Consider the following 24,860-nt stretch of genomic DNA (forward strand, 5'->3'; position numbering starts at 1 on the left):
TTAGTTGATTAAAATGTAGCATTAATAAGATCAAAGGTATGGTTCAATTAACTTTCTTGTGGATCAGTTATACAGAAGAAAGACAGTACTCTTAATTTCATTCATTAAGTGTTTTTCTGAATATCTATACAAATGCCTGGCACTATGCTAGCCTGTGGGACTACAGAGAGTAATAAAGTGCAGTCCCTGCCCTCTAGGTACTTGCAAATATCTTCTGTATATTATATATTCACCACTAGGAAGAATATGATCCAAACCAGTGAAATGAATTGCATATATCTACTATTATGGCCAGTAGTAGAAAAAAATAATTCCCAAATCACATTTCAAACTGATACAAGTAGAATAAAAAGGAAAATTTATTTTCCTTCAATGTCCAATAATTTGTAAAATAACAAATTGTTTTGCATTGGTTTTGATATTTCTTAACTTGATAGTGTTCTTTATTTAAAAACTGGTAACCTGAAACAGACTACAGTTTGGGAGAAACAGTATAATGTAGCCAAAGTAACTCAAATGGGATCAGAAGATTGGGTTGCATCTTCTGCATGAAGGAGGTCAGGCTGTGCTACATTTCTAAAGTTCTATAATCAAGTCTGGCAAAGGAAGATCACTACATTTCTTCTTCTATCCTTATAGAATCTCCAAATCATTTATTAATTTCATCCTATTTTTCTAAACAAACATAGCACTCATCTCAAAGAAAAGAAAAAGTCCTTAATTTGCTAAAAGTTTCTGATGAGAAAAACTGATAATTGGACAACAAACTTATAGTCTAAACTCCGATCACAGAACAGCTGTCTTTTCAAGATTTCAATCTTTCTAAATCTGTACTTTGTTTCAAAGGTAATTGTGAGATCACTCACACCCTTTTCTTTCATGGACTGTTAGGCAAAAATCATTAACACAAACTATAAAATTTATTTGTTAAATGCCTATCTGATTTGTGGCGATCAATCAAGGATTTATTCATAAATCTTATATCTAATAAATACATTTTCAGAGTTGAATAGCAGAAAAAGCTGTCATTTTTCTAATTCCAGTGTATTTATACCACTTTGTATTTGACAATTTAGTCATCAGGAGTAGTTAATCTGGACTCTTATTACTTAAATACAAATTCCTGAGTCCATTACAACTTAAAGAACACTTATCTTGATACAACAAATGTATACAGTGGTTATAGATTCCAATTCTATGAGAAATTCTCAAGCTTAACAGTCATTAATAATAACAAGACATGGCTAGAATTTTATCACATTTTCATTCTGCTATCTAAAATATCTTAGGAGAAGGGGCACATTAGAAATACATAGCAATTAAGTAGAAGAAGAAATAGAGATTCCATTTCAAACGTTTAACAGTGAAAAAAGGTTTTGGCATGTGCCTATCTTGGGAACAAAGGTAATGAAATAAGCTATAGCAACTCTTATTTATTGTTGTTGAATATCATTCAATTAAAACGTTAATACAAAGAATGTCTATCTTGGGCATTATTGGGGAAAAATTATTACTCACAACTTATAGAAATCTGATGTAGGATCCTGCTGGTGGCCAACTTCTTTCATTTCTTTCAAAAAGCTAATGATATTATGGTTTTTTTCTAATCTTATTTGTAAACACAAATTCACTGAACAAATATTTATTAAGCACCAACTATGTAGTAAGTTCTGTGCTTCTGGACCTTTTTTCCCCCATATTTAATATTAATGTGTCAAAATGTAAAATAAATTCTAAAACATTTTTACAATATATTAAATATTCAAAGCATAGTGATAGCATACTTACAGCACCTTGGCATTGAAACACAAAATACAAGGTGACGGAAGCTGTTCCAGTATCTGTTTCAACCAACATTTTCTAATATGTTAATATTAGAAAATATTCTAATATTCTAATATGTTAATATTAGAAAAGAGAGGTTATTCACAATGAGAATAATAAGGGCAACTGACAGGCAAAGTAGTTCTTCTAAAATTACATTAAATACTGTCCAAACATCCTGATAATACAATAGGGTCAGCACTTCTGAATTTGCTGATATCCAGAATGAACAAGATCTACGTGTAAAGAGTTCCAACATAACAAACATTTCCTCCATTATAAAATCTGGAACCAATTCAAGTGGACTTCTAAATATTCATTTTGTCCACAGTAGCTTTTCAAAGGCTTGGCTTTTCCTCCTATATCCCAAACTCTTCAGGTAACTGGGGAAGGACAACTATTTCAAAGGGTGATACCAAACCTCATCAGACCAAGAATCCTAAGTAGTGCTTTTTCAAAACAGAAAAAAACCCCAAAAAAACAAAAAAACAACTAAACTTTTAAGCCAAACTAGCCTCTCTTTCTTCAAAGTCCTGTTTAGTGGCAACTTTTTTTGTTTCCTTTTGACTGGTCTCAGTCACAGATGAACCAAATTTGCGTTTCTTGATTCTTTCATAGCAGTTCTTGCAATATATATATATATATATATATATATATTTACTATCAGTGTACCTCATCAAAGAAACAAATACACAAATGATTTCTTAAAAGTATCTGGAATATATATCAGTGTTTCACTAGGAACCAGACCAAATCAGTACTGCCTACCCCTGTATACCTGTATAAAGTGATTATCCTCCTGCTATGGTTTGAATATGGTTTATTTGGCCCCCAAATAGATTTCTTTTCTTTCTTTACCCGGCCTCAGGTGTTAATTTATAGCCACACAAATGAACTAAGACACCTCCTATCTAGCCTTTTGTTAAAATCTAGTCTGTTGCAGAATAGGCATTAGTACAGATTAGCTGTTGATTAAAGCAATGGTTCTTAATATTCTGGATTATTACAGATCATCTTTTGGAGGGAGGGTGTGTCGCAGGGAATGTGACCCAAGTCACCTTTATTACCATTTTTTTTTTAAATCAACAAAGGCACACAGCTAATGCAGAGTACAGCAAGTTGCCTTTCTGCCCTGCACCTCTAGATAATTTTGTTATAGTTTTTGAAGGCGATAATACATTACGGAATGGGTCACATACTTGATATAGCACAAAAATTATCTGGCAGATGGAGTCCTCAGGAAACAGTATATTAAAGACATTAGGGAATTAGAAATGACGCTGTTTAAAAGGTCACAGATGGATAATTTATGGATGACATGTCACACTCATAGGTAAACAATTCTTAGAAATATTATATAAAACACCTGATCCTGCTTGAAGTATTCTGACTTCCACTAGTGGTTATGTTTAACGTATCACATAGAACCTAAGGGCTAGATCAGCAATTCTCCAATTTTTTGGTCTCAGGACCCCTTTACACTCTTTAAAGTTATTGAGAACTCCAAAGAACTTCTGTTTATGTAGAGTATTTCTACTGATATTTACCACATTAGAAATTAACATTGAGGAATTTTAAAAATATTTATTTATTCGGCTGGGGGTGGTGGCTCACGCCTGTAATCCTAGCACTTTGGGAGGCCGAGGCGGGTAGATCACGAGGTCAGGAGATCAAGACTATCCTGGTTAACATGGTGAAATCCCATCTCTACTAAAAATACAAAAAATTACAGAGTGAGACTCCATCTCAAAAAAAAAAAAAAAAAATACACACACACACACTCTCATTTAAAATAATCATAAATTCATGTTAATTAACCTAATTGTATTAAAAATAACTACATTTCCCAAAAAAAGTCACAAGAAAGAGTGGCATTGTTTTTCATTTGTGCCAACCTCTAATGTCAGACTTAATAAAAGATAGCTAAATCTTCATAGCTGCTTCTGCATGAGATCTATAGTGATATGTTGTTTTGGTTAAAGCACAAGAAGGAAATCTATATTCAGATATGCAACTGGAAAATTGAGGGATGTCTTAATAGCATTTTCAGATAACTGTAGATATTCTCCTTTGATACTACACTGAAACTCAACAAATGGTAGTTTCTTAAATAGTATGTGCAAGGTAGAATTTGAAACAATATCAATGAATTCTTTCTACTTGGTTAAATGAAAATCCATTGGTCTATCTCACACATTGAATGGATCTTTTATTTATATTGGGGTTTTGTAATATCATGCACTGGTCATTTGGAAAATATTGGCTCACTGTGTTACGTAGATCCCAGTTACGCAGACTCAGTTATGCAGATTCGCTGAGTTGTGCAGTTATATGGTGATTCATTTCAAGATAAAACAATAACAAAAAAGTCAGTTGTTAATATCACCATTTATCCAATTAGAAAAGTCTAAGTATTGGGAAGTTATGCTTACACAGTAGATAAAATTTTTTCAAAATTCTGACTTTTGCTTAAAAACTTAAATCTTATCATTGGCAACAAATACTGTCATTTATTTTCCTGAAATGACAGGCTCACCTAGTTAACTTTTGAGAAAATGTCTTCCAAATAGGACTAAAGTCTGAATAACTGTTGTTTGTCAGTAGATCTTCAAGTTAAAGAGGTGTTTGAAGTGGCTATTTCATCTCATGACTCAACCATACAAGTGCTTTTCCTTCAGATAACCATCATACTTTGGTATGCTGTAGAAGTGCTGTATGCCTACTTCCCATTTCGTGACATAGAAATACATACGTATGTGTATATATGCACATGTATATATATGTGCGTATACATATACATACATCAATATGTACACACACTATATACATAGTTGTGCAGGGTAGAGATTTAATAAAATTATTCTTTTTGATTCATCAAGAGCATTCTTAAGTGAAACTAGCATTTTCTGTTTCCTGAAGTGCATGGAGGTAGAGAATACAATTAATACAGTTTGGTGCCACAGTCTTAATTTGTGTTAAGGTGCCAGCAGTTTTACCCACCATTCCTTTTATATCATCTGTGTAAATATTAACACGGTGAATAAGGCAAATAATGTGTAAGTATTATTATAAAAATAGTTTTGATCTCATGGACTCCTGAAAGAATCTCAGAGACTAGTAGTCCCCAGATCATAATTTCAGAACCATTGTGCTAGATCGATGATCCTCAAATGTTAATATGCAGGAGAATGACCGGGAAAACTTGTTAAAACACTGAGCTCTCTGGGCCCCATTCCTTCACTCAGTATGTCTGGGGTGGGGCTTGGGAATCTGCAGGTTTAACAAGTTCTGTGGGTTATTTTGCTGCATGTGGTCTGTGGAAAATACATTGAGAAATACTGGACTGGAGTTTGTTTATAGCTTTACCAACATTAAGGTCAAAGAGTTTCAAGATAGCAGTCCAGTCCCTCTGTCCAGATCAATGTCAATCCTTTACCATGCAGAGAAAAACTCTGCCAATAGAATTATTTTTGTTTTCATCAGTATGTAACGTACTTCAAATAGAATTTTAAAAATTTGCTATATCAGAAATAGTCCCATTCCTTTCCTGTTATAATATATCTCCATTGTCACCATTATCTTTCACTAAAATCACCATTAACAACCCCTTAAGCGGTCTCTAAGCACCAGTCTTAGACTTCTGATTCATTCTCCTCATGGCTACTAACGAAATATTTCTAAAAGGAAAAGTACATTATTCTTTTTCAAAAGACCCTTAAGGAGCTCCATTTCACTTACAGAATAAAATTAAACCTCCTTTTATAGGATTCTGACCTGACTGCGTTAGATGTCCTGCTTTTACACTATTTACTACAGACTTCCCTTGAAGTTATCTGGTTTATTTGTCCTTCATAAACTATGAACATCATGTTAGGGACCAGGTCTTTCATCACTGTATCTACAGCAACCAGCAGAGTGCCCACCATATAACACATGTCAAATAAATTTCTGACGAATGCAATTTTAAGTATGATATATTTAGTGATAATTTGAATTTTGATTTAATCTGAAAACAAATTCATCTTTTGAAGATAACTGTGGTTAACAGTCTAAGGTGTGCCTCCTCTCTCTATATAAAGATGGCATATCTAGACAAGACATGTCTGCCTACAGCAAAGACATATCACAAAAACAGATAAAAAATTAAATACCAATTCTATCCTATAGATCTTGGGTTTAGTGGAATGCTTATTGCTACAGTGCTGATTCTGTTGAAATTACTATACTTTCAGAGCTGCACTAATGGGTGACAAATAATCCCTTTCCAACATGGGGCTTTGTTACACCTCAATTTCAAACTTCCATTCAGATGCTGGTACAGATGCCATTTTAGCCCAAAGCTCAAGTTAAAACACAGTCATCCTGGTTCACTAGGAGTCTGATGGCTTGGGCAGTTATGAGGAATTTCAGAGGGCATAAAAGAGAAGCATTGAAGCATCCAGAACAGGTTGAGTCTCTATAAAACCTTAAATTTGTGCTGATACTGAGGAAAAAAATAAGACATGCTATTTCAAGGCCATGCAGAAGTTATAGTATATATGTTATTATATGAGTAAATAGGGTATTCTGTAATTAAATTAAAATTTTTATGCCAATGTTTTCTATTGTTATTGTTTTTGTTTTGGGGTGGTAAGGTTTCTAGAAATCAGATTTAACATTTGCAGTTGCTATTTATTTATGTTTTCTGGAGGAATGCTAGTCAGTAAACTCGACAGCATCAACATTTTCAATTCCTTGGGATTATAAACTATGAAATATAAAGAGCTGTTCAGAATCTGATAGGACTATTTAATGAGAAAAGGTGAAACAATTATGACTAATAAGATATATACAAGTGGTTAAAAATAATTAGATTATTTGTCGGGAAGTTTTAAAAAAGGAGTAAACAGGAGATTTTGAGGTTTTAGGAAGAGAAAATTTATACAAATGATCATTAGAAATTATGGTGTTCCTTTTTGTACTTTATTTTTCAGTTCTAGCCAGGTGTGGTTGCTCATGTCTATAATCCCAGCACTTTGAGAAGCCGAGATGGGAGGATTGCTTGAGCCCAGGAGTTCAAGGCTGCAGTGAACTATGATTGCACTACTGCACTCCAGTCTGGATGACAGGGCAAGACCCTGTCTCTAAAAATAAAAACTAAAAAATACTTGTTGGTTGTATTTTCCTACAACGTAAGCCCTTGTAAAGGAGAATTCCACTGATATTCAATTGTTTATTTAGGAGCAAACATATGGGTACAGACGTAGGTCATAGCCTAGACTTACAATAAACTGGGACATGATCTTCACCACTTTATCCTGAACCTTTCAGACCAGGTGGAACTAGTACAACAATGCATGAAAGGTCCCGGCACTCTGTACCTTAAATGTTGCCAAACTCTAGTCAATGCAACTTTTTGTGTAGATCTGAAAGCCCTACCTAAATTGACAAATATTTAAGTGCCAGATTAAAATATTATTAGGCAAAACAAACAAACAAACAAAACAACAACAGAAGCTAAAAATGTGAGGTCCCAGGAAGGAAAAAACAGTATCATTGTTGTTTTGAGCATGCTGCTTACTCACACCCCTTCTCCTACTACGACATTCAGCACAATGCTGGTCATAAAGGGGCATTCAAACTTTTATTGAAATTGGAGCTGCTTCTTATATGCATTTTCTTCAGGTATAGTTTTTAATATGGGGATTGGGTTGGAAATTGCATTTGTCATTAAAGTTAGGAAGAATGTTATGTTGAGAGATTAGGTATTCATTTTGACCTGGCCACAAAATCCAAGGGTGCATGAGTTCCAGTAGTCCAATTAGTTATTATTCCATTATGTATCCAAATTAGAGAAAAGGAGAATTTGGTATGCCTCTGCATGACTTTTGATATGCTACAGGTACCAAAAATTTTATAAAAAAGAACATTCTAGTACTTGAGTATATTAAATTTCCTCCTATATGACATATTAAAAAAGCTAGCTTCTACACTACGGCCCACCCACTAATTATAAAACCAAATATGAATCTGTCTTACTTATGTCCTTATCTTTTCACTACAAATTGTTTCTGAAAGTCAGTAAAGAGAATTAACACAGCAAGTAGAACTGCACTTTAAAGCCACATAAACCTGATATAAAAGCTACCATATTAGTACAAAAAAGAATATTTGTCATCACAGTTGAATATATTCTGTTCCTATCATACTGAGGTTAACTTTATTGGTTAGTCTCTGACATTGACAAAACCTTGATACAGTTAAAATATGAGGACCGGGCATGGCGGCTCATGCCTGTAATCCCACCACTTTGGGAGGCCAAGATGGGCAGATCACTTGAGGTCAGGAGTTTGAGACCAGCCTGGCCAACATGGTGAAACCCTGACTATACTAAAATCCAAAAATTAGCCAGACGTGGTAGCACACTCCTGTAATCCCAGCTGCTCAGGAGACTGAGGCAGGAGAATCGCTTGATCCCAGGAGGCGGAGGTTGAAGTGAGCCGAGATCGTGCCACAGCACTCCAGCCTGGGTGACAGAGCAAGACTCCATCTCAAAAAAAAAAAAAAAAAAAAAAAAAAAGTCAGAAAAAAAGAAGGAAGGAAGGAAGGAGAGGAGGAGAGGAGAGGAGAGGAGAGGACAAGAGGAAAGGAGAGGAGAGGAGAGAGAAATTGTTAAGTGCCTGACAATCAGTGCTACCCAAATCATATTTCAGATGTTAAGTATTTGGAAAGACAAAAAGGGCTCTGCAGATAAATTTAGAAAATAATGCATTGAACAAAGTCAAACAAGGTTTCTTTTGCATATTAGAGGCTCTAAGAAGCCCTGCAGTGATATACACTGCCAATCTCCAAAGGGGGGCTACAGATGAGGGTGAGGAGATGGTTAAGCTATCCTTTAATAACCAGGATGTGCACTGTACATACATTATTTAATTTACACTTTACAATAATCCTATGACATAAAGACAATTATATTATCCATTCTGTGGGAGAAGAAACTGAGTCTTAGTTTAATTTGGTTAAGGTCACAAAGTTTTATATGATAGAGTTGGGACTCATACCAAATCCATTTGATTCCTAAGTCCCCTCTTCTTAACCACTATGCCAGCAAAAAGGTCATAGCCATTTCCATTGTTAGAGCTCAATATCTTGATTTTAAGGTTTTGCTTTTGCTTAAAATGGAAATACACCAGGGAGAAGGAAGATAATATAGTCGTTTCAGTTTCTTGATTATGTGATTTCTTCTTGCATTTTTCAGGAACTGCCCAGAAAAACTGCAATATTGATGTTAGGTTTTTCTGCTTCTACATATGAAACAATTACATATTTCAAAATGTGGTAGTAAATATCTATAATAACCAATGGAGAAGTATTATGTTTACTAGTAATGAAATTGTTAGCAAAAGTTTCAAGAGAACCAGCATTTCCTAAGCGCTCACTACCTGCCAAAACACTTGATTTATAATATCATAGAATAAGTAGGTATTATTATCTCCCCTTTGATGAATAAGATAAATAAGGTCTAGGTTAAGAACTTGCCCAGGATCACATATTTATTAATTGGTAGGGCTGGAATTCAAATCAAGTTTTCTGACTCAAGGACACCTTCTTCCATTGCAACATGCTGTCTCCCAATTTCAAATGGAACACATTCACCTTGGTACAACAGGTTGAAATAAAAACAGAGGAATCAAATAGCTTTCCTTACCATCAAAGGATGATCTGTTGGCCTTTAATTACATTACTCAAAGAAAGTCAATTCTTTTGTCTTGTTAGCCAGTTCAACCAAAAAGCATCAGCCAAAAAGGAGCAGCAAAAGTAATGGCAGTTATGGTTTGTGTGAAGGGAGGTAATTGATTTCACACCAGCCAGTTTGAGTCTTTCTTACATATCCTGCCCTTTTGCCAAATGAACTGGCGATGAAAGAATCTGATTGAAACACACCTACAAAAGTATTTTGGAATTGTGTTCAATATAGATTGCTCATGGTTCTATGAATGAAAACCTCACTCAATATAATCACATTTCTTTCTAGCTTTCATCCAAGTGACTGTTGAAATCTTCAAAGATAAGAGATGTATAGTCAGCCCTCCATATCCATGAGTTCTGCATCCATGGAGTCAACTAACCAAGGATCAAAAATATTTGGGAAAAAAAAGTGCCTGTACTGAACATGTACAGACTTTCTTTTCTTGTCATTATTCCCTAAGCAATGCATTTTAACAACTATTTACATAGCATTTACATTGTATTATAAGTATTTTAGAGATGATTTAAAGCATATAGGAGGAGGTGCATAGGTTATATACAAATACTATGCCATTTTGTGTCAGGGACTTGAGTATTTGTGGATTTTAGTATATGCGGGAGGTCTTGGAACCAATCCTCCACGGATACCAATGGACAACCGTACTTGAAAATCTACTGATGGCTAACTAAGCCACATATCAAGTTAAGATACATTCTTAAGACTTTTAGGGACATTACAAATGCTCTTAAGATAAGTCAATATCTGAGATCCTCAAAGATTAAGAAAACAAAATGTAGTCTTTAAGGTGAAGTACATGGAAAAAGTGAGATGGAACTTTGGTCAACATGACAAAGAAACTGAATTAAAACTCCCTAAACCAGCATGGTTGGGAAGAATATAATAATCCATACTCGATGGGGCTATCATAATGAACAACCACAACAGAAACACTAATGGGTTATGTTTCAAAAGTTCATTTGTAAACTAGTTCTTTGGAAGTAGAGACAACGTATTTTCCCATAGTAATGTTGCTAAACACTGGGTTCTCAAATGAGTCCAAAGATTATTGAGGACAAAAAACTGCAAAGCAAATATAAATTATTATTTAACCCATATTTGTAATAAAGCTTTTCAGAAAACAGTATCGCTGCAATATCTAAAGTAAAACAAACAAAAGCACATAAAATTTATCTTGAATACTGGTACATGAAGGAAATGCATATTTAATCAGGAGAATTATATGGTTAATGGGTGGTTTTTATAGAATTTATGGGAGTAAGTTATGGACACATTCAAGGTCATTAGATTTTGAGAGTACCAGTTTGCTATAATGTTTACTACTACATCAAAGAGGTGGAATCACATAGAAGGAAGCACAAAATTTTTGAAAAGGAAAAAGAAGCTCTAAGAGGGGTGTGTATGTATGTGTAAGATTACCTAAGGTAAAATTAACCATGTTATGAAAGACAGAGGAAGAGGGTAGAAAAGTATGACACAAAATACATTCTAAGAGGAAAATAAGTGGTACCAAAGCAACCTTTGAATTTGACTGTTTCTTGTATAAACCGCCAACTAGTGGAATTTTATGTAGCAGAATAAAATCCCAAGGGAAATGCTCATTTTAAAACCAAGTAACTCAATTTAAATGAGCTTGTATGTTCTATCATTAATAAAGTGTAAAATAAGAATATCATGATTCCCTTCTGCCCTTAATCTAATACAATTTCCTCCTATTTTCTAGAATGACAAAATCTATCACCGTCAGATGAAGTCAGTGTCTCATGGATGAAAATTACCAATATATTGAATTCTTCATACTAAGCTATTAGCACTAATCTTAACATTATTGAGTAGAATGGATACTGAAGGGGGCTAATGAGGGTAAGTAGGCCTCTTATGGGAAAAAAAACCCAAAATACAAAGAAAGTCATGGAATGTGCATTTTTTTATGTATGTGTGTGTTGGGGGGGGGGGGGGGGGGGATCATAAAAAAGCTGGTGATACAATGGGTAAAGAGAAGAGAAAGATTCCATATTAAAATAAGAAAAGTCAGTCCTGAAAATTCTTTTAGTGGTCAAGGCACATGAAGAAACCAGTGTTAACAATAAAAGGTAACACCAACTATCATATGGATTAGATAGCTATATTCAAAAGGCCAAAGCAATTCTTAAATTCTCATAATAGTTTATAAATCATTTCTATGATCAGATATGCTTTGTTCCTGTTGTCGCTATAGTCACATTAGTAATGCTTTCTTTAGGATCTATCAATAATTTTGGAATATTTTGGGTTCTTTAAAATTACTATTTTTTTCTGATTATAAAAGTAAAACATTCATTATAAAAAAGTCAGAAAATATAGAAAAGTAATAATGAAGAGAACAAATACTTTCTCCCACAATTTCACCAATAATATTAACATTATGGATGTATTTTCTTTTTAAAAGCTAAGATGCTTTAAGTTGCAGGCAATATTTAACTAAGCTATTGCAACATTTTGTCGGAAATGACAAGTTAACATCTAAAGAGAAACATATATCAACTATTGACTTCAAGGACTATCTTCTTTCAAAAGGTCAAAATGAATAGGGTTAACTCAAAATTACTGATTTGTACCTAACTTGGTCATTCAAATATTGAAAGCAAGTAATTCATGAGCAGATTCTGGAGCTAACAACCTTCATCAAATACAGTTTCCCACAGGTCAGCATGAATCACCAAACTTTCCTTAAGAAAGAAATCAATATTGCACTAAGCCTAGGGGTAAATTCAAGCAGTAACTACATGCTATGATGCATAGAAGGACACACACACAGCTGAAAAAGGAAAGGACAGAACAGGAAACAACATAACAAAGAGCCCTTGTGTTCCACTTTGCCCACAGGGCTCCAAGATGGTGGTGTACAGCAAAGTGTGGCAATTCTGAACTGGCTTAGTAACTGCATGGAAAGGTACATGTACTCTGTGCTTGGTAATAACTCCCTACAGTATGTAGCTGAGAATCACCACCATAAAATAACTCCAATGCAGTGAAGAGAAGACTATTTCTATGGGTGATTGGGCTCCTACCACATGCTGCAAGAGGTCATTCCCTCAGGAAACAAAGTTGATAATTGTGCTACATCAAAAATTCTTCATATTGGAGTGTGAGGTGCTTGTCTGGAGTTTGGTACTATTTTATTTCTTGAGCTGGGCACTGGTTACACAGGTGTGCTCAGTTGTGAAATTTCGCTAAGCTATAAATCAATGATTTATGTACCTTTTTGGGATGTATATTATACTTCGATAAAACTTACATATACAAAAATTATTTATCCCCAGGAAATACCTATGGTGCCTTATCAAATAAACTTTGGGGCAAACCCCAACAATAGTTTATAGTTCAGCAGCCATCATTATAATAGAAAAGCTAATTAAAAGCAACAGGGGAAACCACGTGCAAACCTCAATTGTGAAGAAGACATAAAAAAACAAAAAAGAAAAAGGCATTACCTATGGGAATATTGGGGGAGAAAATGAACTGAAGCACAAATGGTGATCAAATCCTTAGAAATACCAAGGCCACAATAGGCAATGCATATGGGTTAGATCAGACCATGTTTTTGGCTAGCAAGTATATTTCAATGTAAACGTCGGTGGAGCATATTTTTTATTTAAATGCCCCAATTCACAACCCTCCCCATCTCCATTTTTGCACTTCCTTTCTGGTAGCTAAAGAAAGAGAGGCTCAATCCCCAACTCTCAGTCAATGACCACAACCTTCAACTACAAGAGGACCATCTTCTATTTCTAGATACATGAGAAATTCTTACAACAGAATGCAGTATACAAAACTAGTATATATAGTATATAATTCTTTAAATAATATATCTACATACAGAGCAAAATCATAAAATGACAAGCTGGGCGCGGTGGTTCACGCCTGTAATCCCAGCACTTTGGGAGGCTAAAGCAGGCAGATCACTTGAGGTTAGGAGTTAGAGATCAGCCTGGTCAAAATGGTGAAACCCCGTCTCTGCTAAAACTACAAAAATTAACCGGGTATGTTAGCACAGGTCTGTAATCCCAGCTACTCGAGAGCCTGAGGCACGAGAATCACTTGAACCTGGGAGGAGGAGGTTTCGGTGAGCTGAGATCGCACCATTGTACTCTCCAGTCTGGGTGACAAAGTGAGACTCTGTCCCAAAAAATAAAAAATAAATAATAATAAAAAAGATAACTGAAAAACTCCTCAAAATGCTAAAACAGATTTGTATGTCTTTTATTTTCCGTTTTTTCTGTATTTTATTAATACTACATTAATATTTATAAAAAATAACTGTTATAAAAGTAGAATACAAAGTTATGCCTATGTACAGAAATCAAGATAAGAAGGAATATTAATGGTGTCATCTGTCGTAGAATTATGGGTATTTTAGTTTTACACTTTTCTGTATTTTTCAAGTTTTCTGTAACAGTTAATTTTATAATCAGAAAATTACTTAGAAAATGTCTTTAGTACTCTCCTCTCTTCTGTCCATTTAAGAGTGTGAACAGAGTTAAAATGTGGCATTCTGTATTGACAACACATATCTTTCAGGGACTGAGGGTAGAAAAGTTATTTATGTGCTTAGAAAACAATTCACTGATCAAGCTATACAGTCATCCCTCAGTATCCATGGGGGATTGGTTTCAGGACCTCCCAATGATACCAAAAGCCACAGATGCTCAATTTCCTTATACAAAATGGTTCAGTGTGTGCTTATAACCAGTGCACATCTTCCTATATATTTTAAATCATCTCTAGATTATTTATAATACCTAATACAATGTAAATGCTATATAAATAGTTGTTATACTATATCATTTAGGGGATAATGACAAGAAAATGAGGTCTGTACATATTCAGTGTAGATGCTTCTTTTCCCCCAAATATTGTTGATCTTCAGTTGGCTGAATCCATAGATGTGGACACAGATACAGGGTGCTGACTCTATTTTCCTTTTTTTTAAAAAAAGATTCTTACTTTATGAAATTTCACATTCACCAACATGTTCAATGGAAGCATTTTAATTGGAGACATAAAGAGAATGCTGGTGTAGTTTTTAAAAGATCAAAAAAAAAAAAAAAAACAGCACAGGGAAAGCTCAATATGAAAACTCATCTGTCATTATTTTCTTGTTACCTAGGGCATTTTGCCATTAAATACCCATAAAACCAGCCTAATCACCATAGAAGTTAGCCAGCAATCTTGAAGTATGTGTGCACTCTATTCCTGTATGCTCTTCTTCCTTCTACCAGATTCCACATTGCTTAAGAGGGCAGGGACTTTACCTTAATTATTTTATATACTCAGGCAAGAAGCACAGTATCTATCAGACAGCAGACCTTTGATAAATGCTCAATGAATTGAATTCCAATCCACTAGATACTCTTCTAGTGAATCTTGTGACCCTTCTGGCATTAGAGTTCTTGGGTGTTTTAAGACAATTCAACAAGCATTTCTAAAGCATGTAGAGCACAAAGGTTTCTATAGGGATTACAAAGATTAACAAAACATTAAAATTATTATAATCCAGTAGAAGGTAAAATATGTAAACAAATAGTTTCCCGCAAAATGCAGAACGTACTATAAGAGAGGAAGTGCTATTGAACAAAAAGAGATCACTACACTTTTTTTGGATGTGGGCTGTGCTGGGAATGGGAAAAGAAAGAATTAAGAAAAGCTTCAAAGATGTTGAGGCATTTGTGTTGTGTTTTGAAGGATGTGTAAATTTTTGAGCAGCAGAGCTAAGAAAAAAAGGTCTGTCGGCAATAGCAGAAGCAAACGAATGTTAGTGGAAAAGAATAGAGAATGTTTAGGGACCAACATGAAAGAAGAGGCATATAAAGCTTTGAATGTAGTTTGGGATCAGATTACTAGGAGTTTTATATGCCATGCTGAGAAATGTAGTCTAAAATTTATAAGTAATAGCATATATGTGATCAGAGCTGTGTTCTGATGGCATGGAGGAAGAACTGCATACTAGGAAAAAAACTACTGGAGGGAAGGAGACCAATCAAGAGGCTAAGTATTTTTTCCCATGAGAAGACACTGGAACTGAAAGCAGGGTATTGAAAGCAAGGAAGAAGGAGACATATGTGAGAATGTTTAAAGTGCCAGAATCAACAGGATGTGGCAGCTATTTATTGGAGGAGGAGTACTAGGAGTCTGGGATCCAAGTGAGAAGAAGTGTCAGATGCATGAATTAATAAAATAGTAATGAAACAAAAGAGAGGCAAGGAAGGAAGACACTACTTGGGATAGTTTTGAAGTAGTCAACAGTATCAAATACAGTCCTGCAGAGATACCAAGAAGGCTACATCTGAAAATGGCTTTGGGAATAGTATTTTACATTGGTTAATCATCACTGGCCAATCCCTTTTGAGCTTCTCTACTAAAAAAAAAAAGAAAAAACAGATTTATTTTCAAAGTCAACATTCTAGAAAAAATAGAATAAAACTTAAATATAAAATGGTTGAGAAGGGATTGGGTGGTGATTAAGTAGTACAAACATACTATTCCAAGGTCCTCTGTGAACAGAAAAAGATTGGTAGCAGGAGGGAGAAGCAGTTATTTGAGAAAAGTACAACAAACATAGGAGGACCAAAAGATATTTTTCCTGTTAAAATTCATTCTACCCTCCGTACCTCAAGGGATCAAATTAGAATTTCAGGTAATGTGGACTCTGAAGTACTCTAGACTGTTCATTTCCAATTATGTTCTACAAACACAGGATTCAACTTTCATTTTCTAAAGCATATTTACCTTAACTGTGATTAAAACATAATAGTAGCTTCCTATATGTCAGATACTGTGCTAAACACCTTATATGCATTATCTCATTGAATCCCAGCAACCTTAGGAGGCAAGTTTACTACTATGCCTGCCTTACATAGGAGAAAATTGAGACTTAGAGAAGTAAAATAACTGGCCTAAGATTTAAAAAACACTAAGTGGCAGAGCCCAACCTCTTAACTAATCTGTTCCACTAACTTTCAACAATGTACACAAGCAACTGTGTTATATATCAAACTGTATCCCATTGAAGACCCCCCAATCATTAATTAAACTGCTTGGTTCATTCACTTTTTTTTTTTTTTTTTTTTTTTACAGCCCTCAGGAATATTGCTTCTCCTGACATCCCTTTGCATATGTTTCAAGCTCTTGTAAACGTTTCATGAATTACGAAGGTTGTAGTTCTGCACCGGTCTTTCAATAAATTCATGCCTACAATGTTGACTCAAGGAAAATTGTACAAGCAAGTATACACATCTCTTCAACCTGTGGGTTGTGCTCAATTAGACACCAGGCAAGGCTCAGGCCCATCTGCCTGGCGAAAGCAGAACAGTTTGTTGTGCCATAATGAGAACATGCTTAACGTATCTCGTGACAATCTTACATTTTAGATGGTTTTAATGCTTACTTTAAGATTTGGCCACTTCTTATCTGATTTTCATTTTTAAGATAAGAAATTCGAATAGTATTTACACTTTGGAATAAAAATTTTCTCCTAATTTCCTTTCAGGTTTCTGCACTGATTTGACTGAAATATATCCAGAGATTGCAAGCCAAACTGCCAATAAGCATCTGTCATTTGCAATTATTTATCTGTGTGAATCAGAATTTTCTGAATACTCTGCAAACAAAATACAGAAATAAACTGCATAAGTTGATGCTAGGCTACAATTAACTTTCGTAAAATTTTGGTATACATAAAAGTCTCATTTTCCTAATTGATTGCTCTTATATAGTGGAGTTTCTTTCTCCTAAACAAAAATTTTAAAGCTACTGTTCTAAATCAGTTAGGTGAGAGTACAGACACTCAGCACAAACTCTAACCAAGGGCAAACAATTCAAGTGCAGTCCCCTATGACAGTGAATGAAGAGAGATTTTGTAAACAAAGAAGATACAGAAGGCTTTTCTACATTTGGTGGCCCCTTTGTAATTCACAGCAATATATAATGAATTAATCCATACTTAAAATCTCAGTCCTATCTCTCTGCCACTATGATCCAAGATAAGTTTCTGACCAGAGATTAAAAGGAAACCCTAGGCTTACTCTGAAGAATGAGTAAAGCAAACAATATAACACTTTGCAAACAAATATTCAATAACACATGTGGATAATATGCAAAGTGATTCTCCACCTATATTGAAAAATAGTTTTTCCAGGAGTTCAAGGAGAAATGTGATTCCTTACCTCAAGTAATTTGCTAGTTTTGGCTAGTTAGCTTGATGGCAAACTTTGGTATAGCCTTTATCTCAGATAATATTGTTTTTAAAGTATCAAAATGCTTTTCTGAATGTAGTGTAATTTAGTGATCAATATTTAGGGCTTTATTCCTATATGGTATCCTGAAACACAACAGCCATAATTAGATTCCCAGTGTATTCGTGTCTTCAAATCGACAGTTACACAATCATATATTTGTACATTAATTTTTTGCATCCTGTTAGCATTAACCTATTATAACATTCAGTGACTATTATCAGCTGGGTAGTATATATATATATTATCCTTAATAATCACAGCAACATAAATATTATCTCCATCTTACAGATGGGGTATCCAAGGCTCAGTAAAGTTAAATAATCCGACCAAGGACACAAAGTTACTGTGTGGTAAATCCAGAATTTTATTCCCAATCTTGACTAAAATGCCTGTGTTTTTCTTAGTACACCATATTGCCTCTCAATAAAGTATAAGTATTATGTATGTAGAGTGCCTGGCACATAGTAGGAGCTCAGCAAAAGTTAATTTTATTGTCTCCTGAAACTATCAGATAAATACCCTTAACAGAAGTAAAAGAAAAATTGTCTAAGTAGGACTCTGTAATTAAATACTCTTCAATTACAAATCATTCATACAAATGAATCTCATTAGAAGACAAAGTCAAACCCTTGCTATTAGACAGTCAACTGAAATATAAAGACTACAAACTTTATTACATCTTTATTATTGATTTTCAGGAACTTCTAAAAGCTACTAATTCATTCTAATCAATGAATTATCGGCCAAGAGAGATACAGTTTCTCCTTTAATCAATATAAAATCTAAAAATCATAGCATTTTAGATCTGAAAGCGATCTAGTTTTGTTTCGTTTTGGTACACGCTTCTAACTTGGCCGCCACTGCCTATACAACCATTTGACATGTGAGTAACTTGTACAAGGTTATAAAGTTGGTAGAGGCAAAGAAGGGGCTAAAAGAACTCAAATCTCCTGAGTTCCAATTCAGTGTTCTTTCCGTTACGCCATCTAGCCACTCAATACAAGTGCTCTCTAGGCAGGTTCAGTCATAAGGTTTTAAGATAAACAGAAAACCTCCAGTAGTCAAATAAGAAGCTTCATCCTTCCAGTGACTCCCAGAAGGCTAATCCTATCAGCTAACCCTTACTGAGAGTGGATGATGTGCTTTACTGCACTAAACTCTTTAAGGCATTATTTAATTTTATCCTCAAGGCAAACTTGTGGATAAGTTTTCTTATTATTCATTCTCATTTGACTGATGAGAGAACCCAGACTCTAAGACTTCAAATAAGTTGCCCAAGGTCACAGGACTAGTAAGCAACAGAGTAGGAATTTAAACCAAGCTCTGACTTGAGGCCCAGCTCTTAAAAACTATGATACACTGCTATTACACGTGTCTCTTCCTTTTTCTCCACTTTTCCCCCTTTGTCCTTTAGAGTCTAGGATAACTATATACATAAGGTATGGATACCTAATCACAAATAGGAAGGTTTCTGGAAGGATAACCAAAGGGGGAAAAATAGTAACCCCACACCATTTCCAAGAATTCAGAACTACCTGGACTATTTTTTTTTCTCCAAAGTCTAGGCCTTTGCTATCCTCATGCAGAAACCTCTTCTTTTTCAAGAACGTTAGTCACCTGTTTTGCAACTCAATAACCTAAATCAGATTTTTCAGGAGCAAACAAAAGCACTGATACCAACAGTCACTTGGGACTTGAGACCACTGGGCAGAGAAGAACCCAAGAACTAAGCAAAGTTTCCACCAAAATTGCAATGAGGTTAACAGGACACAGTAGCACAATCTAGTATTTGATACCTAGGAAACATGGAGAGAAAAACACGGAGAGGAGGGGAAAATCTGCTGCCAGTCTGAGGTTGTTAAACAGCAGAGTGAGGAAGAGATTTCCAGGTGATCTTCTCCTCGGTCATTTAAGACCCGATGCCCACCGCGACTTAATCCAAGGCTAGACACCCTTGTGAAAAACCAGGAAAAGGGAACGCAAAGAGCTCAAACAGTCCTCGATTTGGCAGCCTCTGCACCCGGTTTGTCTTACCCTTTTCCACCAGAGAGGCAAATGAAGGATTTTTTCTGCCCAACCCCCAGGCCTCGTGAATTCGGGGAGGACCCTGCCCCACTCCGTGGGGACAGAAAGAGCACCCACTTTCCTTGGGAGCAAGGGGATAGGGCGAGGAGGGCAATGAGGAAAATAAGAGAAACTGGCCATGGCAGAGGTCTGGAGGGGTGCAATCTAGTAGCTGCACTCACCCGGGTGAGACATGGGGATGACCTCATTGCGGGTCCCGGGGAAGTTAAAGATGACGGCTCCAGACGCCCCTCTCTCATAAGCCAGATGAATCTTGTCTGCGAAGGTGCAGCCCCCGCCGCGTTGGATGAGGGCCAACCAAGAGACTTGCACGGTGCTTCCCCAAACCGTGGGCACCGTGAAATTCGTGTGCGGGTTACAGGCGTTGAGCGCCCCGGGCCCGTCGGGCGGTACCAGGACCCCAGACACAGGCTCCAGCGGCGAGTCCTGGCCGTACACGCCCTCCTCGCTCAGCTCCCACACCGTACGGTTCACTCCGGTGTGCGGAACCCGCCAGGACACGTTGAGGTACGCGGTCCACACTGCTTCGGCCCCCCGGGAGCCGGGGGCCTGCGGACTCAGGGCCAGCAGGAAGCACCACGCCAGCAATCTGGAAGAGCCGCAGCCACCGCGGCAGGAGACCCCGGCCCTAGGCGGCGGCCCCATGGCGCGCGCTCCGCAGTTCCCTAGTGCCCCTGGCACGCGCCCTCCTAGCGCTTGGCAGGACCCTGGCCTTGAGCAGGTGCGCACCAGGTGGGGAAGGAATGGAGTGAGACAGGGGAGCTGCGAGCTAGGTCGGAGCCAGGAGGCACGTAGCGTCAGCACACAGGTTGCCGCAGATGCAGCTCCTCGAAGCTCCAGCGCTCTCCGCTACCGCGGCTGCAGCGTCGGGCTCTGGGGCTTTAGCGTGAAGCTCCGCCCAGTCGACTGGAGGTGGAGGTGGCCGGGAGGGAGGAAAGGACACTGCGGGATCCGCCTCTTAAAAGGGTAACAGGATGGAACGATGTTAGAATAGGATCTGAGGCTGTGTGGCCAGGTGTGTCGCGTCGTTTTATAAAAAACGGACAGGCGAGGAACGATAAAGTCCGCAAACATAAAGCTTTCTAGTAGGATTCGAGTCGGTTTTGAATTGCAAGAATACATTTTTCCCTCCTATCATTTGCCTAAAGGACGTTTCGGGCTTACGGTGCCAGAATGTGAAAGTACAGTACTTCTAAAAAGCGCAGATCCAAAAGGTCTGAGTTGTAGTCAAGGGAATTTGGGTAGGGAAAGAATTTGAGTAGAATCAGGCTATTTACTGATCCTCTAGATGGGGGAAGGGCAGGAAAAGCGCGTTGTTACCCTTTCTTACTGACTTCAAATGGCACCTTTCTCTTTCCCTGCTCCTAAGAAGCCTCATACATGTGTATTTCCTTACCATTACCCTAGGTTTAATGCACCGCATCAGATGCCTCTTCTAAAAGTAATCTTAGTCCTCACAAAAGAATGACTGTTTTCACACACCTCAGAACCAAGCCTTTTTTCTGCATTTTTCACAAACCTGACTTACCCAAGTGGATATTCCTGCGCTATTCATAACCTTAACTACATAATCTTTCTCCATTTCCCACTAACTGAAAGGAGCCTGACTCACCTAGGCGATTCGCTCATGGCACTATTACATTATGATTTATCCTTGCTTAAGTATACAATTTTTGTCTACCCTGTCAACTATTACATTTACTACGTGGTTAACAAATGAGCCTTGAATTAAGCTGAATTAATACACCTGGTGTCTGATAGTTACGAATAACTTTTGACCTTGGGGAACTTCCCTGTGCCTCACTCAGTTTCCTCATCGTCTGTAAAAGGGGGATAATAATGGCACCTACCTCACAGAGTTTTCAGATGATTAAATGAGTCAATACATGTAATAAAGCACTTAGAACAATGCTTAGCAATATATAAAAATTACATGTTAAATATTAAAATTATTAAACAGGTTCAGGGACACAATTCTAAAATAATATTAAAGTTGTTAATTTGAGGTAATATCAGAGAAAATGATGTTCAGGATGTTCAGTTTTAGCCACTTTTCCGGTTCAAAGAAATACAATCTACTTTATGCAGCTCAACACTTGTTAAATTTCTGATCAATTACTACCCTCAATCCCTGGCCCAGCGTTTACTTAATCAATGTTATTTCCAAAGATTAAGCATGGAACAATTCTGTACTTGATACTCTTATGGCTTGAGAGAAACCTAGAGGAAAATTAACATCATATACCAAACAACACCTAGAACATAAATAAATGGGCAATTTTGTGAAACATATACTCTAGGTATTGAAAGGCACTTTAGAGGTCAAAGTGGGTATATGAGACCAATAGCATGGTACCCCCAAATACTGATTGTAATCTCTGAGATAAAAATTACCTATGGGAAAAGTGGGTAGGACCAACCACCTCTAAGAAATGGTACAATTCCAGAAATTGTCTGATTTTGCTGGTGAAGAGCATTCAAAATTCAATCAATATTACCTGAATGACAGTCAAATATATTGTACTTTGAAGAGACAACGTGTTCAAAAGAAAGAAGATATTTTATAGCTACAAAAATGAAGTTCAGGCCGGGCACGGTGGCTCAAGCCTGTAATCCCAGCACTTTGGGAGGCGAGAGGCAGGCGGATCACGAGGTCGGAGATCGAGACCATCCTGGCTAATACGGTGGGAAACCCATCTCTACTAAAAATACGAAAAGCTTAGCGGTGCGTGGTGGCGGCGCCTGTAGTCCCAGCTACTTGGGAGGCTGAGGCGAGGAGACTGGCGTGAACCGGGAGGCAGAGCTTGCAGTGAGCTGAGATCGGCCACTGCACTCCCAGCCTAGGCGACAAGTGAGACTCGTCTCAAAAAAATGAAGTTCAGAGACATTTATTAATGTTTATCCATTCATTACTTTCTCAAATATTTGTTGTACATCTGCCATAAGCCATTGGCTGAGCATTTTGGTATAAAATCAAATAAGACATCAACTCTCCTATCAAGAAGCTCATAAATTAGTTTTGATGAGAAGAACAAGTAAGATGATAAGTGCAGTAAAGAGTGACATATGTATATAGTGTAAGCACTATGATGGAGATTTGACAGGGTAGTAGTGGATAACAGACAAGCACCTAACCCAGACTGGGAAGTAAGGAAAAGCTTCCCAGAGGAGGTTACACCTGGGCTGAGTTTGAGAGGGTTAACTTTTCTAGGCAGAAAACAACACAAGGAAAGGCATTGAAATATGAAAAAGAAATGTTAGGAAGCTGCAATTACTATAGACCCAGTAAATGCAAAATGGTTGGAGCCTAAAGTAACAGAGGGACGGTGGTAACAGATCGTGTTGGAGAGGTACATGAGGGTCAGTTCTTGAGAGTCCTTTGGGTAAAGCTAGGGAGTTTAGACTTTATCCAAAAACAAGGAGTAATATAATTAGGGTTTAATCAGGGAGTAACAGAATCAGATCTGAAGTTTAGAGATCCTTCTCTGTGAATAATAGATTGGAGGGAATAAGAATAGCAGCAGGGAGCCCATACAGAAGATGGTTGGCAGTGCTACAGGTGAGAGATGAAGGTGGCTTGGATAGACAGGTAGTGGACATGAAGAGAAGTGGGCAGAATGGGAATGTTCTTTGGAGGTAGAATCAACAGGACTTGGTTTGGGGGATGAAAGAGAAGGAGGAGTTAGAAATTACTCTGAGGTTTTTGACTTGGAAGACTAGATGACATTCAATCAGGGAGTATAGGAGGAGGGTTTTAAATGTATAGAATGGGTAGAAGGAGAGATGAGTTCACTTTAGATGTGTTGATTTTGAGGTGTCTATGATGTAACCAGGTAGAACTGCATGATAGGCAGTTGAGTTTCTGATTACTGAACACCTGCTAAGTGCAAAGTATGGGAGAGACAGGGGTGTAGAGAGACAAAAGAAACAGTCCTTGCCCTCAATGAGCTCATGGTCTAGTGAGACAGTCAGAGAGATAATCAATAACAGTACAGTGTAATACATGTTATGACCGAGAAAAGTATAAGGTGCTAGGGCAACACGGGTGTGACTGAGTCTTTAAGTACAAATGGAGTGACCCAAGCAAAGAGAGTAAGGATTTTCAGGCATAGGCAAGAGTGTATTATATGAGAACTCCAAAGAACATTCAGGGAACTAGCATTCAGTAGTTTGGTATGGTTGGGATGTAAAGTTGCAAAATATATATATATATATATATTTTTTTTTTTTTGAGACGGAGTTTTGCTCTTGTTGCCCAGGCTGGAGTGCAATGGCATGATCTTGGCTCACTGCAACCTCTGCCTCCCAGGTTTAAGCGATTCTCCTGTTTCAGCCTCCCAAGTAGCTGGGATTACAAGTGTGTGCCACCATGCCCAGCTAATTTTTGTATTTTTAGTAGAGACGGTGTTTCACCATGTTGGCCAGGCTGGTCTCGAATTCCTGACCTCGTGATCCTCCTGCCTTGGCCTCCCAAAGTCCTGGGATTACAGGCGTGAGCCACTGGCCTGGCCAGAAAATTATATTAAAGAGTATGGACTCAATATGCATGCACATGTATATACACATACATAAAGCAAATATGGCAAGATGACAACAAGTGATAAATCTAGATGGTAGGTATATGGGTGCTCATTGTACTTTCTTTTTCCAACTTTTTAAATACAGTATTTTAAACATTTTGTAATAATAAGTTTAAAATTGTGAATTTCTATTGAAGTCAATGGAGCAAATGAATGGTATGATCAGATTTGAACTTAAAGAGATCATATGGATTGTATGAGGACAAGACTGATGAAAAAGAGACTAGTGAGGCCAATATCTCCAGAACTATTCTGGAGTTCTAGACAATTGTGGAATGGAGGTATCAGACTACCATAGCTTGATAATGTGAGTCATTAAAATCATCCTATGAACTCCCCTTGCTCTGA

General features: G+C 36.9%; 1 protein-coding gene across 2 annotated transcripts in view; it reads right to left on the reverse strand.

Annotated features, from left to right (window-relative positions):
- RNF128 (ring finger protein 128) overlaps positions 1-24,860 on the reverse strand; it is a 101,945-nt gene that overhangs the window by 46,193 nt on the left and 30,892 nt on the right. The window contains exon 1 of one of the 2 annotated variants that reach the window (XM_003918088.5): positions 20,094-20,836. The exons of the other annotated variant lie outside the window; for it this stretch is intronic. Within the exon in view, the coding sequence (XP_003918137.1) occupies positions 20,094-20,577 (484 nt within the window). The 5' untranslated portion in view covers positions 20,578-20,836. Of the gene's footprint in view, positions 1-20,093; positions 20,837-24,860 lie in introns of those variants that run through there. 2 annotated transcript variants of the gene reach the window in all.

The sequence above is a fragment of the Papio anubis genome, chromosome X (genome assembly GCF_008728515.1).
Source record: "Papio anubis isolate 15944 chromosome X, Panubis1.0, whole genome shotgun sequence".
Lineage (NCBI taxonomy): Eukaryota > Metazoa > Chordata > Mammalia > Primates > Cercopithecidae > Papio > Papio anubis.